At 35.6% G+C, this 15,631-nt stretch overlaps 2 protein-coding genes across 2 annotated transcripts; one reads left to right on the plus strand and one right to left on the minus strand.

Moving 5' to 3' along the window:
* On the plus strand, positions 4,002–8,483 carry LOC109235174 (probable trans-2-enoyl-CoA reductase, mitochondrial). The gene is made up of 10 exons (XM_019401164.1): positions 4,002–4,309; positions 4,400–4,497; positions 5,456–5,587; positions 5,720–5,863; positions 5,930–6,032; positions 6,660–6,759; positions 6,992–7,068; positions 7,145–7,223; positions 7,571–7,689; positions 8,028–8,483. The coding sequence occupies exons 1-10, from the start codon at positions 4,122–4,124 to the stop codon at positions 8,119–8,121; spliced, it is 1,134 nt and encodes a 377-aa protein (XP_019256709.1). The 5' UTR covers positions 4,002–4,121; the 3' UTR covers positions 8,122–8,483.
* LOC109235175 (mitogen-activated protein kinase homolog NTF6) lies at positions 9,124–13,236 on the minus strand. Its single transcript, XM_019401165.1, has 6 exons — positions 12,869–13,236; positions 12,419–12,548; positions 11,824–11,961; positions 10,163–10,495; positions 9,826–10,009; positions 9,124–9,728 (listed from the first exon to the last, which is right to left on the minus strand). The coding sequence occupies exons 1-6, from the start codon at positions 13,024–13,026 to the stop codon at positions 9,556–9,558; spliced, it is 1,116 nt and encodes a 371-aa protein (XP_019256710.1). The 5' UTR covers positions 13,027–13,236; the 3' UTR covers positions 9,124–9,555.

Here is a 15,631-nt window from a genome sequence, read left to right on the forward strand (position 1 = left end):
AGGCCTGAGCGCGAATGCGAAGGCCAGTGCCCCAGGGCCTCGCGAACGAAGTCCCCGTCTCGCGAACGCATAGGGAAAAATGCCACCTAGTGTTGTTCCTTCATCGCGAACCCGCCCAGTGATCCGCGTTCGCGAAGAAGGAAATCAGAACAGGAAATTTCTAGTGTTTCTGACTTAGTTCCGGGCAGTTCGAAACGACACCCGAGCCACTCGGGACCCTGTTCAAATACACCCACAAGTCCATAACATAGTACGGACCTGCTCGAACTCTCGAATTATATAAAACAACAACGAAACTAAGAATCGCACCCAAAACTAAATTGAATCAACATATGAACTTCAAACTTCTCAACTAGCTCTGAACGCGCCGAAACATGCTTAGACTACTCGTAATGACCCCAAATTTTGCGTAAAAGTCATTAATCACCATACGGAATTATTCTCATGCTCAGAATTCCAAATGGACCTCGGTAACACCAAAACCTACTCCAAACCAAACTTAAAGAACTTGAAAACCTTCAATGCGCCAACTTTCAATATTAAGCGCCGAAACGCTCCCAGGTTCATCCGAACATACGCCCAAGTCCAAAATCATCATACAAACCTATTGGGACCATCAAATCCCGGTTCCGAGGTCGTTTACTCAAAACATTGACTCAAGTCGAACTTAACCATTATAAGCCACTATTAAGGAACTAAGTATTCTGATTTCAACCCGAACCCTTCCAAACTTGAACTAACCATCCCTGCAAGTCATAAAATGGTAGAAGCGCATACGGGAAATCTTAATTGGGGGAAAGAGGATCTATAAATCAAAACGACCGGTCAGGTCGTTACCTAGTTTGCAATACTTCCATCCTTTTATAGACGGATATAGTGCAACGAAAGCATACATGACCAGTTCTTCCTTTGTTTTTTTCAAACTTACCGCCGACATAGGATTTGCAAGAACCAACATATAAAAGTAGCTTGGAAGCTTTTCATATGATTCGCTCGGGTTCCTTCTCAGTAGTTGAACTGCATATTCCTTCGATCTCCATGCTTGCATATATGTCATTTGAAGACCATACTACTTGTTCAGGTCTCCAATTATGTCATTAGGAGTGTATATTGTTTTTGGGTCTTTATACTTGTCTATCAGAAGACTGCTGATGAGTTTTGCAGTAGCTTGATGTTGTGTATAAGATCTGTCTTCCAGTGGGCATGAGAGCAGTTTACTGAAATTTTTGACCTTGAAAGTTTCGTTGTTTTCAGGCTCGAAGAATTAAAAACACCAATCGCAGTTGTTGTTGATACATACTAGGCAATACCTACGACAAGGATATAAATTTTTCCATCAATAAACAGAGTGACATGAAAAACATTGGTATAGTGATACACACTGCCATCCACAATACGAGATGAAAAAATACAACGACTATGCAGTACTATACGGTGAAAACCACAATTTGAAAGTGTACAACAACAAACTTATAAGCAACAACTTATTTTCTGCATAATTATGCTTCTAACATCAACTACGATATACATTGAGATACATAATTATATAGTAAATATTTTGATACCTGCTTTCACTTGATCTATGCACCTTAAACCGGACTTTTTTCTTTACTGGCAAGTGCTTCATGACTTTGACTATCGTAGCCTTGTCTTTATAAATTTGACCTTCTTCTACATCTATGTGTTGAGGGTCAGTTATTACTGTATTTTCATCAGATTGTGTATCCTGCCAGTCTTCTCCATCCCCAAACTCAATCATATTAATTGTATCGCACTGAGCTTTGTGCACATTCTGAGAAAATCACAGCAGAATTTGAATTGTAGCAGATCATGTCCATATCTTTTTCACTCGATGTTATACAAAGGGGATATATTGTAAATTCCGAGCTTTTTTTAGCTCAAGATACACACACCCATATTATTGTGTATCACTATTGGTGGAGAACCGTTTTGGATAGTGTATTTGATTTCAATAACATTCGATGAAGTATCTATCAAAAGTTATTTCGAAATTACCTATACAAAATCTTCAAAACTTATATTTGGAGTAACTATTACAGCATCTGCATTATAATCCACAAAATTGTTGTTAAAATTCCATCGGCCACCATATTGAATAAAAATTGGTAAATTTGCCATTGAAGTAGCTGAAATTACGTCAAAACTCACTAATTTCTTGATTGATTTTGATTGTAGTTCGTAGTTCCTTCATCACAGATGTATCTATAGAGAAATCGTGAAAGGAGATTGTTGCTTCTACAGTGAAATTGATCGATTTTTGAGTGAAATTTGAAGCTCCTTCTGAGAATTTTTTGGGAGAGAAGGCCGCGATTTACACAATGTAGGCCTCTGTGAAATTAATACACTTAAAAAACAGGGAAGGAAGATCTTTAGTGTGATTCTCGGATGGAAGAATCCTTCTTTGCGTATATCTCTAATTTTCGGCTATTTTTGGTAAGTGTCTAATTTTGGGCTAGAAGTTGGTAAGTTTGAGTTTAAATTGGATAGTTCTGTACTTTTCCCGTCATTTATCGGCATCACTTAAAGGCACTTATTAGACACTTAATGCCACCACGTAAAGGTACTCCCTCCGGTCCACTTTAAGTGATTTTTTGATATTTTTTTTGTGGTCCATAATATTTGATTTTTTTTTCGATATCAAGAAGGATTTCTTCTTTCCAAAGTTACCCTTGAATAAAAAGCCTAGGGGTATTTTATATATTTCCAATGAGCAATTAAGGTTAATATGTTTCATTGTTAATTAATGCTAAAAGGTGAATTCATTAATATGTGTGAAAAGAGCCAAAAAATTACTTAAAGTGGACGAGTACTTGTTAATCACTTAATGCCACCACTTAAAGGCGTTTATTAGAAACTTAATGCCACCACTCAAAGGTATTTATTAGTAATTTAATGCGAGTATAACTTTAATTGTAGCCCCAAAATTGAATATACCCGCTTGTTACTTGTTACTTGTTATTTGTAACAAGTGCATGGAAATGCACTGTGGGTGGACTAGTGGAGTAACCCAAATTTTTTAGCCCATCCCAATTTAACAAAGTTTGGGATTTCACCATTTTGTGGTAAAAATAGGATGGGCTAGCCAATTTTTGGACTGTTCATTCAAAAATAGCCATCGTTTGTAAAGTCATTGAAAGATGGCCAGTATTTTGCTGCAACACGGAAAGTTCCAGCATAATATATTGGAGATCGGTGCACCTGTGTACATACTTCCAGCATATTATGCTGGAACTCCAACACACTGAAAGTTCCAGCATAATATACTTGAGATTGGAGCACATGTGTATGAACTTCCAGCATATTATGCCGGACCAATATATTATACTGGAACTCCAATATATTATGCTGGAAATCCAGTATATTTTCGTTCAGATTTATCTTTACATGAAAAGTGGCTAATATACTGGAGTTTCAGCATAATATATTGGAACTCCTGTATAATATATTATGCTGGAGTATTTTCCGAATTTTGAACAATTTTTTCGTTCAGATTTATCTTTACATGAAAAGTGGCTAAATTTCAATTACTTTTGAAATTGTAGTTATTTTTGAATGACCACTTATAAATCTGGCTATTTTTGAATTTCTCTGCATTTTGTGGTGACTGAACGCAACGCATTACAAGGGAGCAAGAGTCTGGTATCCCTCTCTCTAAGTCTCAACTACTCCCTCCATTTTAGTAAGATTGGTATAGTTCGAAGTACCAAGGTAAAGTACTTAATTTTGATCGTGAATTTGGACATAAATTTCTAAAATTTTTAAAAATAAAATTTATATTTTTGGAAACTACATAAAAGGTATTACTTATAAGTTATAATAATCTATAATATAAAATATTTATATTTAATAAAAACGTGGTCAAAGAACAATTTTATAGACTTTCCAAATAGTAATTGTGCCCAATCTTTTTGAAATGGATGACTCCTACTATTTCTTTTAAATTACAGGAAGCTGTTATTTATTTTCTTAGGAATAGAAATAGATTAAATTTATGCTCTAAGCCGTCCTATTAAAACTTTTGGGTTCGGCGGACCTAATAACGGCGTCGTTTAGCAGCTCATCTGAAGTCAAATAGCAGCTCATTTTGTAATGTCCCGTAAATGGCGACGGCGAGGATCGTATCCCTCAAAGCCCTCGTACACGGAGTTTCAGCATGGTCACCACACTCGCAATTCCTCCTCCGTTCTCGTACTCTTACCTCCGCCGTGCGAGCTTATTCCGCCGCCACATCGCCGCCTTCTAAGGCCGTTGTCTACGATCAACACGGCTCTCCTGATATTGTCACTCGGTAATTCGCTAAGTTCTCTTCTATTTACTACTACTATTTGTAAGCTTATATGTTTATGTGTGTGTGGCCGTGGGTGTGTTTGTGTTGCAGAGTAACGGAGCTTCCGCCGGTGGAAATTAAAGAGAATGATGTGTGTGTTAGAATGCTTGCGGCTCCGATCAATCCTTCTGATATTAATAGAATTGAAGGTTTGATTATTTGAATTTCTTAGCTTTCTGTTCGCAATTTTGATTTTTTCCAATTGTAGGATATTTCTGTTATGGAAGCATGTCTTTTTCTTCTTCAGACTATATTCCTAATGGTCTTAACAAGTTTTCGAGTAACGTTCTACTTGTGTTTGTGTCCCGTTGGAGTTTGACTCCAAATACGAAGTTACATTTACTTTTGTACCTTGATTGAGTACGAGTATGCCAAATTATTGTCCTATACTTCCTCCATTCCAATTTCTGTGACGATATTTTCTATTAATCCGTTCAAAAAGAATGGCACTTTTCTATAATTAGGAAATTTAATATAAGCTTACCATTTCCCCCTTAATCCTATGCTTTTATAGTCACAAACCATTTTCCCCTTAAGGCAACAAGTTCCAAAAGGTTTCACAAATCATTTTCCCCTTAAGACCACAAGTTCCAAAAGGTTTTCTTTCTTTCTTAAACTCTATGCCAAGTCAAAGTACCATATAAATTGAAATGGAGGGAGTAGTAGAAATCATGTTGTTCTCGTTACTTTGAAATATATGCCACCTAATACATTGGATATTATGCACTTTGGTGCATTGTTCTAAAAGAGAATAATAAGAAGTAGGTTTCGGTAGTTCTATTTGTTTCAAAATTTATCCACTTTTAAAATGACGAGGGGAGGGGTGGGGAGGGGAGAGGCAATATTCTGCTTTTATTTGTGCAACTTACTTTTCTTCAAATGATGCCTCATTGCACTAAAGGTGTTTCTTTCTTTCTTTCTTTCAATCAATCAATCAATTATGTCTCAATCCCAGCTAAGGACTAAATACATAATTTCAAGTTTCGATACGCGACCTCATAATGGAAAAACCTTCTTTAGCCATTGTTTTCTTTCATTTTCAAGATTAATCTTTCTCATAAAGGAACATTATTTCACAATAGTTGTCCCAAATCTATTGTACCGCAGGAGTTTATCCTGTCCGACCACCAATGCCTGCAGTTGGGGGATATGAAGGGGTTGGAGAAGTGCATGCTGTTGGCTCTGCAGTTAAGGGTCTTTCCACTGGAGATTGGGTTATCCCTTCCCCACCTTCTTCAGGTAAAATTTCGGTGTCAAAAGATCAAGTTGTGAACCCTAAGCATATCTTATTAGCCTGAGTAGACTTAAGACCCAATCAAGGCACTTAATGTGGTATTCCATATGCATCACCACAATAATGTTTTCATGCAGGGACATGGCAGACCTATGTCGTAAAAGAACAAACTGTCTGGCATAAAATTGATAAAAGCACCCCGATGGAGTATGCTGCGACTGTTACTGTTAATCCTTTGACTGCCTTGAGAATGCTTGAGGACTTTGTGACACTAAAACCAGGTTGTCCGGTACTTAATAATATGGTTAGTGCTTGCTTCCATTCCTTGCTAATATTTTCATAAGCAGGGGACACTATTGTACAAAATGGTGCTACAAGCATGGTGGGGCAATGTGTTATTCAACTAGCTCGACTTCGTGGGATTCATAGCGTCAATATCATCAGAGACAGGTGGAGTTTACTTCTGTTGCAGATATGTTTTGGTCTTGGTGTATTTTCAGTTATCTTATTTCCCAAAATAATTGTTCAGAGCACCGTCTAATTCTCTGGTGTGAAAATCATGCTTCCTTTAGCTACATGCCACTTCTCTACAAAGATACTTGTGCTTTTCCAGAAAAGAAAGGACAGACTTCTTGTTAAAGTTCAAATTTGCTTAAAGTAGATGTCTCGCTACTTACATCTGTAATTTCTCTCTATAGTGACAAGAAAAAAAAATTACTGTTGTGATATCATATGTTGATTCTAAGTTTTCCCCTTTTATTGCATCCAAAGTGCCCTTATGCTTGGAATTTAACATGGATTGCCTGGGAATTGCTCTTCCACTGGGAGTATGAGTCCACGTCCAAACAATTTGTATCTACATAAATTTTGTTCATTTCTTTGAGAGCTTTTCTCAATGAAACTCAAGTAATGAATTACACACCAATCAGGTCTCAGTTAAGTATTTTATCATTAATATGCGTATGATGTACCGTACTTGGTCCATTTTTTATTGATAAACATATTAGGTCCTATTAATTTATTCAAAATTGCAATGCATGACATATGCACAAGATCACAAACTTAATGCTTTCTCAGGGTAGGATCAGATGAGGCAAAAGAAAATCTCAAGAAACTAGGTGCTGATGAAGTGTATACAGAAAGCCAACTGGAAGTGAAGAATGTCAGAGGTCTCCTGGTATCAATCAACAGCCATTTTAAGTTTATAATGACTTATATAGTCTTGTTTACACTGCAATTTATATAGGTCATTTCCCATTCAATTTTCAGTTTCCTAGGCCCATCCCCTTTTTCCAACTTTACACATCTTCAATGTGTTGGGGCATTGTTCTAAAATAGTTAACTTCTCTCAGATGTTCTTTCTTGTTGGTATTTTCCATTCTAACCATATATTATCATTAATGGTGTAGGGCAATATATCTGAACCTGCTTTGGGCTTTAACTGTGTTGGTGGCAATGCCACTTCATTAGTCCTCAAATTCCTGAAGTAAGATGGTATTCTTAATATTATTTTCTATCCAGTTCAACTTTTCAGATTTAAAAGCATAGTATGTTTTTTGCAGGCAGGGTGGAACAATGGTTACATATGGGGGGATGTCAAAGAGACCTATAACTGTATCTACTTCATCTTTTATATTCAAGGCAAGCTTCAAGCATCACCCTTTAGTGTTTTTCCTCTGAAAAAGTGTATCTATGATGGAGCTACTTCAATTATACCTGAATGAGCATTAACAAAGTGAGGGATATAATGTGACAATAAAACTCTGAGACACTCTAACAGGAAACAAACCTCAATGAGTGATCCATTCAATGCATGATTGATAACTGAGAATATTTAATTGTTGTTGGGGAGTTTGGATCAAATAAGGGCGTCAAGTATGTGCATTTAAGACCTGTAAAAATTTATTATTGAAACCCAGTGAGCTGTGTGTTAGTATATGCTTGTGAGGGAAAAGAACACTGAACTGTCATTGCTTCTATATTTTCAGGAGCTTACCTTGACAGGATTCTGGCTGCAGAGGTGGATGAGTTCAGACAAAGCTGAAGAGTGCCGATCCATGATAGATTATCTTTTGGGCCTATGTCGTGATGGGAAATTGAAATATGAGTATGACCCCTATCTCTCACTTGATGTCGTCGTGTCCTTGTGAAAGAAAAGTTCTGGAAATTTTGTAGTTACTAGAATTTTATTGAAAATGATAAATTAATTCTAAAGAGTTGAAAATGTTTGTGGCTTGCTGACTGTTGGATGAATGATAGTGGGTGAGGAAGTCAATAGTTAACTTAATGATCAGGAGGACGTATTTAGTTTTATGACCTAAGGGGAGGAGGTTATATTTTTTTCAAGGTTTTTTGGAGCTGCTTCTTTCACAATGTTACCACGAACTGCAAGTAATATTATCTTGATGCAGGGCTCTGATGTTATATTCCGTCATATTTATACAGGTTGGAAGTGGCACCTTTTGATGATTTTCATTCAGCTCTTGAAAAGGCTATGGGGAAGCGAGGAAGTCAACCAAAACAAGTTCTTAAGTTCTAAGTCATGTGCATTTAGATTCGATCTAAAACTAGCTTGAATATGAACAATTCTTTATTTTGAACCTCTGCAGTCCGAAGGCATACCTGTAAACACCCATGTAACGGTGTTGAGGTCCTCTGTACGCTGTAGTCCAGATCCCAAAAATGCTAAGGCTTGGAAATTCATGTGATAGTTAAGGAGTTCGTAGGCAGAAATAGTTTTAGCTTTGTTACAGCAGACCTCTTTGTAAAATAAAGCCAGCTAAGGTCTGCTGACATCAGGAAATTTATCGAATAAATGTATATGTAATGGAAAATAACAAGACAGATCGCCAATGCAAATCGTTGGGGCATTTCTCCCTGGCTCTAAAGGGTTTCAGTTCAGTACTCGTGTGTATCATTTGCCACTAACCTGAATCTCTTGTTACTGAACTTTCACCATCGATTTTATACCAAGTTTTAGTAGTAAATTCGTCAGAAGTGTGCTGAATTTTTTCATGCACCTTTGAACGGATAATAACAGTCATGCTCGCACAAATCACTTTTTCAACGTAGGAAGAGGCCAAGTTTTTGCTGTAATGTCATATAGGTAGATCCAAGATTTAGAATTGGTTGATTTGGATCGGCACAAACATGTATGCGTGTCAAAAGCACTAACAAAACCAGTCGCAAGAGATCTTTACCATATCCTAAATATAGTGGACTGCCTCTTCTACAGTGTCAAAAATCTGTAACAATTGTGCTTAAGCTTGTTTTACTTGGTAAAGATTGTTATATTTGCTCAATGGCTGCCATGAAAAGGAACAACTGTGTGAAGATGTGAAAGGATACTATCGATTTACTACTGCAAGCATAATGTAACAAAATCTTTTTCCAGGTTGAAAGGAATTGGACCAGTGGGACCAAAGCAATGGGAAAATTTGCAGCATCATATACACCACACACTAATCCCATAAACAAATTGTAGAAAAAATCATCTGCGCGACAGATCTGAGGGAAAATATTATATGTCCTTATGCAGGGAGAAAGGAACTGATCAATGTCAATTCAAGGCAAAGAGCAATTCAAAATTTAAGTATCAATACCACTGGTATTGTTTGGTTTCTTATACAACAACATATGCGCAAAAGCATAATTATATTTCTTTCTTTTTCATACTTATTGGTTTTCTATCTCATGATCTGTTTACAAAGAGTTTCAGGTTTGTAAACAGAACAAGACTTACTTTTTACAGAAAATTTTGAGGGGGAAGGATTCTTGAGTAGAATATGAATCCAATAATTACCCCGTCATGCACTCCCCTATAACAACCCCGTGTATGAAGGGAGGCAAACCAAACTCTCCAAGCTCAGCTTAAAAGAAAAATAAAACAGATGTTACAATTGGCTAACCTGCCAAAGCCAAATCACACTCAATACATCGATGAAACCAGCAATTGAGGAAATATAGAATGAAATCACTTCATTGTATTAGGATCAAACTTTAGAGCCTCGTTCCATATGAGCTCCTTTATGTCATCCTCGCTTAGAGATGCTTGTTCAAAGTCAAAGTTGAAAGGAGAATCGCAAACAGGTTCCTCGTTTATCTCATGGAGACTTATCAAGAATGGATGATTCAATGCATCCTCAACTGCATGCACATTGAAATCAATATAAGACTTTATGAGTAAGAGCCAACAAGTTTAGAAAAGTAAACTTTTTTATGCTGTGGTTGCCAATGAGCATACCAGTTATGCGTTTAGCTGGATCAAAAACCAGCATCCTTTCAGCAAGATCAAGAGCTAAAGGGGACACATCCGGGAACTTCTGGGAAAAGGGTTGTCTTGGAACTCGAGGGAGCTGCTTTACGTACTTCCTAGCATTATCACTCCTTAGGAATCCAAGATCAGAATCCTCTGGCGAACCTAATAGCTTATTTATGAAAAGAGCGAAAAAAATATTTTATGATTGGTCTATAAAAATGACAATAAAGTAGATCTACTATAGATGAGCATTAGTGTTTGCTAATAAGAGTATAATACTTAAATGGCGTTATACAACTACTTATTAAGAAAGCAGACATACCGCAATGATAAGCCCCAATTGCTGAGCATAGTCTCTGCCTGGAAAAAGTGGTTCCCTCTTTATGAGTTCCATCAGAATGCAACCAACTGACCATATATCAATTGCTGCAGTATATTCAGTACAATTGAGTAGCAACTCCGGTGCCCTATACCATCGGGTGACAACATACTCTGTCATAAAATCTGCCTCTGAAGTGGTTCTAGCGAGCCCAAAATCACAAATCTTGAGGTCACAGTTTGCGTTGAGTAGTAAGTTGCTAGGTTTCAGATCCCGGTGGAGGACATTAGCTGAATGTACATACTTGAGTCCACGTAATAATTGATAGAGAAAGTACTGAAAGCATCATAAATAGGATGTTAGAAACTTCGCCAAACCAAAGTGACTATTTTCATTGTGCAAATATATATGATTAACCTAGTACATACACTAAAACTATAAAGTCTGAAGTAGTTAAACAGGAGTTAACACAGTATTGCTAAAATGACAGCTTAAATAGTTACAAATGAGATCATTTGCTGAAAACTATCATTTTAAGACTAAATTTATTTAAATGGCCATCATTTAGTTCCTAATATTAAGATACCAAAGATTCCGGTATCAAGCAATACAAGCAAATTAGACGGATTCAATGGGAAATTGACTGAACTGAATTGGCATAAATGATGACACCACAAATATGGTAAAGCTTGGTCAGGCAATAAGTAGTTCTTTCTTTTTTTCCTTGTGGTTGAAAACCTGTATGTAGCAGAGGGTATAGCAACTGACAAATTGCAGTGTCATCATCATCAACACGAAAGAACGAAATAGGAAAAGCTGAACCTAGATCAAACATCCAATTTGAGCCTTCAGTATGCAAGTTAACATAACCAATCTCATTCAGAAGGAAACAGATTCTGCTCTAAAAATTTCTCCTATGAGTTACTGTGCATCATGGAATTGTATTGGTAACAAAAATAAATTACACATAGCATCAGAGGCCGGAGGTATTGCAAATAGATCCACCTTAAACGCCATAAGCGAATCAGCTATAAACATGCTTGTGAAACTATGGAAGGGGTTAGTTCTGCCAGTTAAAAGTGGTGGTTTTGTTTCAGGGAATGCAAAGAAAAGATTATGCCACATCCAATTCCCTGTGGTCTATGGAAATGTAGGTGATAGTTTACAGCGACCAAGGAGCTCACAAAGAGGTTTATACTATAAGTATAGATAGCTGATATGCTAATCTAACCAATCATGCATAATATCGTCTGGAATAGCAACCACCTCTTCTAAAATTTCAGAACCCTCCCCCAGAATATCCCGAAAAGCATGTGCATTCCCAACTAGGAGCATGGAGTTAGCTGTAACTAGTCAGTATACAAGTTCTACCTCGTTCTCACTATTTCTGTAAACAAGTCCGAAAGAGTATACAAGAACATATTGCTTTTCTCGTTCAAGCCACACCAATCATGCAGGTACTAGTCTACTAAACTTGGAATGCTCCAGGCTAAACTACTCATGCCACAGTGTGCAACTTAATAGTACATAATCAAACAAAAACTCAGCAACTAGCATAACCGACAAATTTGATCTTTTTATCGAGCATCAATTATTAGAGAGTGATTGCTATACTTCAACTAAAATTCAAAGAAAAATGAGCATAAGTAGAGAGGTACACATACTTGACAGTGATCATCTGTCAATGCCTGCGAAGAGCGTATTATCTGATGCAGATCAGTATCCATTAATTCGTACACGATATACACATCGTTGAATTCCTCTCTGTCTGGTGGTCTTACTATGTCTTTTATTTTGATGATCTGCACAACCAGTATACCAATATCAAAATCAACGAATTTTGTAACCAAATTACAGATTCTACTAAAAAAGAACACTAGAGGCAAAGCTATAAGCTCCACTTCAGAAACTATAGAATAAAAACATAGTTTTTTATCCTCAAATATTTGATAGTCACATTTAAGTAGTATTAAAGATTCCATTAGCACTTGGCACAAGAGGAATGGCACATTTCTATATTTAGAACTTGTAAAGTTTCCATTTTACCTTTAATGGGATGATTTACAGACGTACAATTGTCTATGACTTGTTTAAAGACTACAAATTTTAGAAGTCTTTCTTTCTTTCTTTCTTTGTTAAACTCCGTGCACAATCAAACAACATCACATAAAATGGGACTGAGGGAGTACTGAAAGTAGCATAGGCAAAGGACATCAATTCTCCAACATAAAACAACTATAGTAATTAATTTGAGCATACATTTTCATGATCCATGTGCGAAAGAAGCTTGATTTCACGAAGTGTCCTTTTCGCATCAATTCTATTTTCAAATGCATTCCCAATTTTTTTGATTGCTACCTCCTCCTTCGTCTCCGAATTCGTAGCACAACTGCAGGGGAACCCAACAAATTGTCAATTTCCCACCAAATAAAACTAACAAGAATACAATCCAAATCAAATCAAATTCACCATAGGCATCCCAATTAACATAAATCCTATATTAAACTTTCACTTGTTTCTCAATCTCATTAAAAAGACTTAAACTTTACACCACAACTTCACTCTACCAACAGAAAAGGATCTTTAAAAAGCTAAACTAATATTTAAAAATGTATATACATAATAAACCGCCCTAGCAAAAATCGTTTTACTCTAAATTGTGAATTCTGTAACAGTAAAAAGGCAACAAAAAGGGTTGAAGGGAAGTACCAGACCATGCCGTAAGCGCCACGGCCGACAGGTTGAATAGGAGGGATGTACTTTGATGTAACCTCAAAGAAGTTACCTAGTACATTGTACTCTACATATTTCCCCTCATGTGTTGGAACTCCTTTTATTTCCAGTTTTTCATTGGTTTCGTTTTCCATTTCTGCTCTCTTTGTCTGTCTTTCACTTTACTTTTCTTCTGACAGAATTTGATTGGGATTCGATTTGGAATGTGAATCTTAGTACAAGGAGCTAAGCTCTGTTCAAGAAATAGTGAAGTAAAAAAGTAGCTATGGACACAAAGGTGGTCTTTTGTGTAAAAGCGGGGCCGACCCGGTGCTTATTTGGGCTCTTTTTGAGTTTGAAATTTGAATGGATTTCTTCCTCTTTTCCCCCTTCTGGCACTTAGCATAAAGTAATCTTTTTTTGGGGGGTGAGGGTGGAGGTAAGTTTATTGTTGGGATTTTTTCTTTTCTATACAATATTTGAAACTTATTTATTAAAATTATTCTAATTTTGTATATTACCCGCCCTAAACAAGAATTACTTACAAATTATATATAATCCATTATTATTGTTTTAAATTAGGTGATTCACTTACACCTTTTTTCTTTTTCCTCTCCTCTTCTCTTTCCCTATTCATTGCCACCTCTCTCCATATACAAATTCATTATTAGTACCTTAAATTAGGGCATTCAGTTACACACTTTTTTTTCATTTTTTCTCTCCTTTCCTCTCCATTTTTCCTATTCTTTGCCACCTCTCTTCATATACAATAGTTTAAGGGAGGTAATGCATAAATAATCTAATTACCATATGTGATGCCAACAATTTGGATTCGCACGCCCATTCTATTCCCACTTTAAATTAACATATGTGATGCCAATAATCTAAGTTACTATATTATTATTGATCATACAGTCATACTGATAGAAGAGTAATCTTGCAAGCTAACAAAAACAACCTAACTTCGTCTACTCACTTTGACTTGTATTAGATCAAGTGGTGGACTTAATCGTCCATCTTGTTATAAAAATTTACAATGGCAACCATTTTAATATTTTTAATGTCTCACTTGAATTTGTTATTTTCAAGGTCACGTTGAATATTTAGTATAAATTTAGAACTCTAAGGCTATATATTAAAAAACTACTATAGTAGAAAGTACTTTGGATTTTTCATTTTTCAGTTGTTGAAGTATGTGACCATCTCATATAAGAGTTTAAGATATTAGATGTCTTTAACACGCCCCCCTTACGTGTGGCTTGATTCTTTTTTATGAGTCAAGCACGTGAAAATTCTTTAGCAATAAGATTCGAACTCAAAACCTCTCCCTGTCACACACTTCAACATTCATTAATCTAGTTATGAATTTTGCGGTGATAAGTAGTGTGAGTAATAACCAGTGGAGATATTTAATGTCTATTATATATGGTTATAAGCAATTCTTGAATATTTTTCAATATATATATAGAGATATCTGAGACTTGTTTACCTTGAGGAATAGTTTCTTGTGCTGTATTTATTATCAAAAATACCATTTGACAAAGGTCGTCATTCTTTTTTATATTTAAAGGGAAACAAAAGTAAACTAGCTGGAAATCAAGCGAGGGAATGAAACCCTAAACAGCATCTCTTTCAAAAGTTAGACTTAATCCTTCATCTTATTTGGTTTGATTGTTTTATTTTCTTTTAATTTAATTATTTACTATTTTTATATCATACGTGTTAAATTAAATCACATATCCTTTAAACCACGTATAAATTTAATTGTTACCCATTTTAAAGGTAAATAGTCTGAAACTTAATTACTTTGAGGTATATATAGCTTATTGTGCTGTATTTAGGATAAAAAATTACCATCTGATAAAGGTCGTCATTCCTTGCGTTAATTATCGAGGCTAATTATATTGTTAGCCTCGATATCTCTATCGTCATTTATTTTCTAACCTTAGTCGCTAATAATATGGGAAACACGATTTCATTTGATGAATTCGTCTAGGTTCGAGTATCTTCTTTCCTTCTTATCTTAGAAAATTAACAAACGTCATGTTAATTTTAAATTATTTTGTACCAATATTGTTTGTATAAATTAGAAGAAAGTCAAGTCGACGTGGAAATAGAAATCTTATTGAATTCAAAGAGAATTTTCGAATATTGCTGATATTCTGTACTTTGGTTAATCAAGAAATGAAGAACTGTCACGTTAAGTATTTGTTGAACTTATTTCATTCATAGTCAAGTAGGGGTGTTCGTCGGTCGGTACGGTACGGTACGGTACGGTATTTAAATATTTCGATTAGGTTTTTTCGGTATTTGGTTTCTTAAAATGCTATATCAATACCGTACCTAATTAAATTCGGTATGGTTCGGTTTTTCTCCTGTCGATTTTGGTTTATTCGGTTCGGTAACTTCAGTTTATTCGGTTTGAATACTAACTTGTGCGTAGAGTCATAGAATGTAATATTCTTAATAAAGTACTCAAAAGTACAAAACTAAAAACGTTTGTTGACAAAGGTTTTATCCAGAACCAGTAAATATCAACCCAGAGAGAGAAAATTATACATAAAGGAATAAATTTGATCATTAGAAATGTCTTGTTACTTGCTTAGAGTTACTTGATGAACTTAGAGAATAAAGGAAAGCAAAATTTTAGATTTTTTATATTTATGTTATATTAATAATATGTGTATTGTGCAATATAATATATATTTCGGTATAGTATCGGTATTTCGGGATTTTATTTTATAATACCAAATACCATAC

This window comes from Nicotiana attenuata, chromosome 12, assembly GCF_001879085.1.
Source record: "Nicotiana attenuata strain UT chromosome 12, NIATTr2, whole genome shotgun sequence".
In the NCBI taxonomy this organism is placed as follows: Eukaryota; Viridiplantae; Streptophyta; class Magnoliopsida; order Solanales; family Solanaceae; genus Nicotiana; species Nicotiana attenuata.

What these genes read in the sequence shown, in the direction of transcription:
- LOC109235174 (XM_019401164.1), top strand. Translation starts at nt 4,122, where the DNA reads ATGGCGACGGCGAGGATCGTATCCCTCAAAGCCCTCGTACACGGAGTT. An exon ending in CTTTGTGACACTAAAACCAG is followed by an intron (nt 5,864 to 5,929) that starts GTTGTCCGGTAC and finishes TTTCATAAGCAG; the next exon opens with GGGACACTATTGTACAAAAT. An exon ending in GTCAATATCATCAGAGACAG is followed by an intron (nt 6,033 to 6,659) that starts GTGGAGTTTACT and finishes ATGCTTTCTCAG; the next exon opens with GGTAGGATCAGATGAGGCAA.
- LOC109235175 (XM_019401165.1), bottom strand. Translation starts at nt 13,026, where the DNA reads ATGGAAAACGAAACCAATGAAAAACTGGAAATAAAAGGAGTTCCAACA. An exon ending in CGCACATGGATCATGAAAAT is followed by an intron (nt 11,962 to 12,418) that starts GTATGCTCAAAT and finishes CTGGTTGTGCAG; the next exon opens with ATCATCAAAATAAAAGACAT. An exon ending in TGACAGATGATCACTGTCAA is followed by an intron (nt 10,496 to 11,823) that starts GTATGTGTACCT and finishes TGATGCTTTCAG; the next exon opens with TACTTTCTCTATCAATTATT.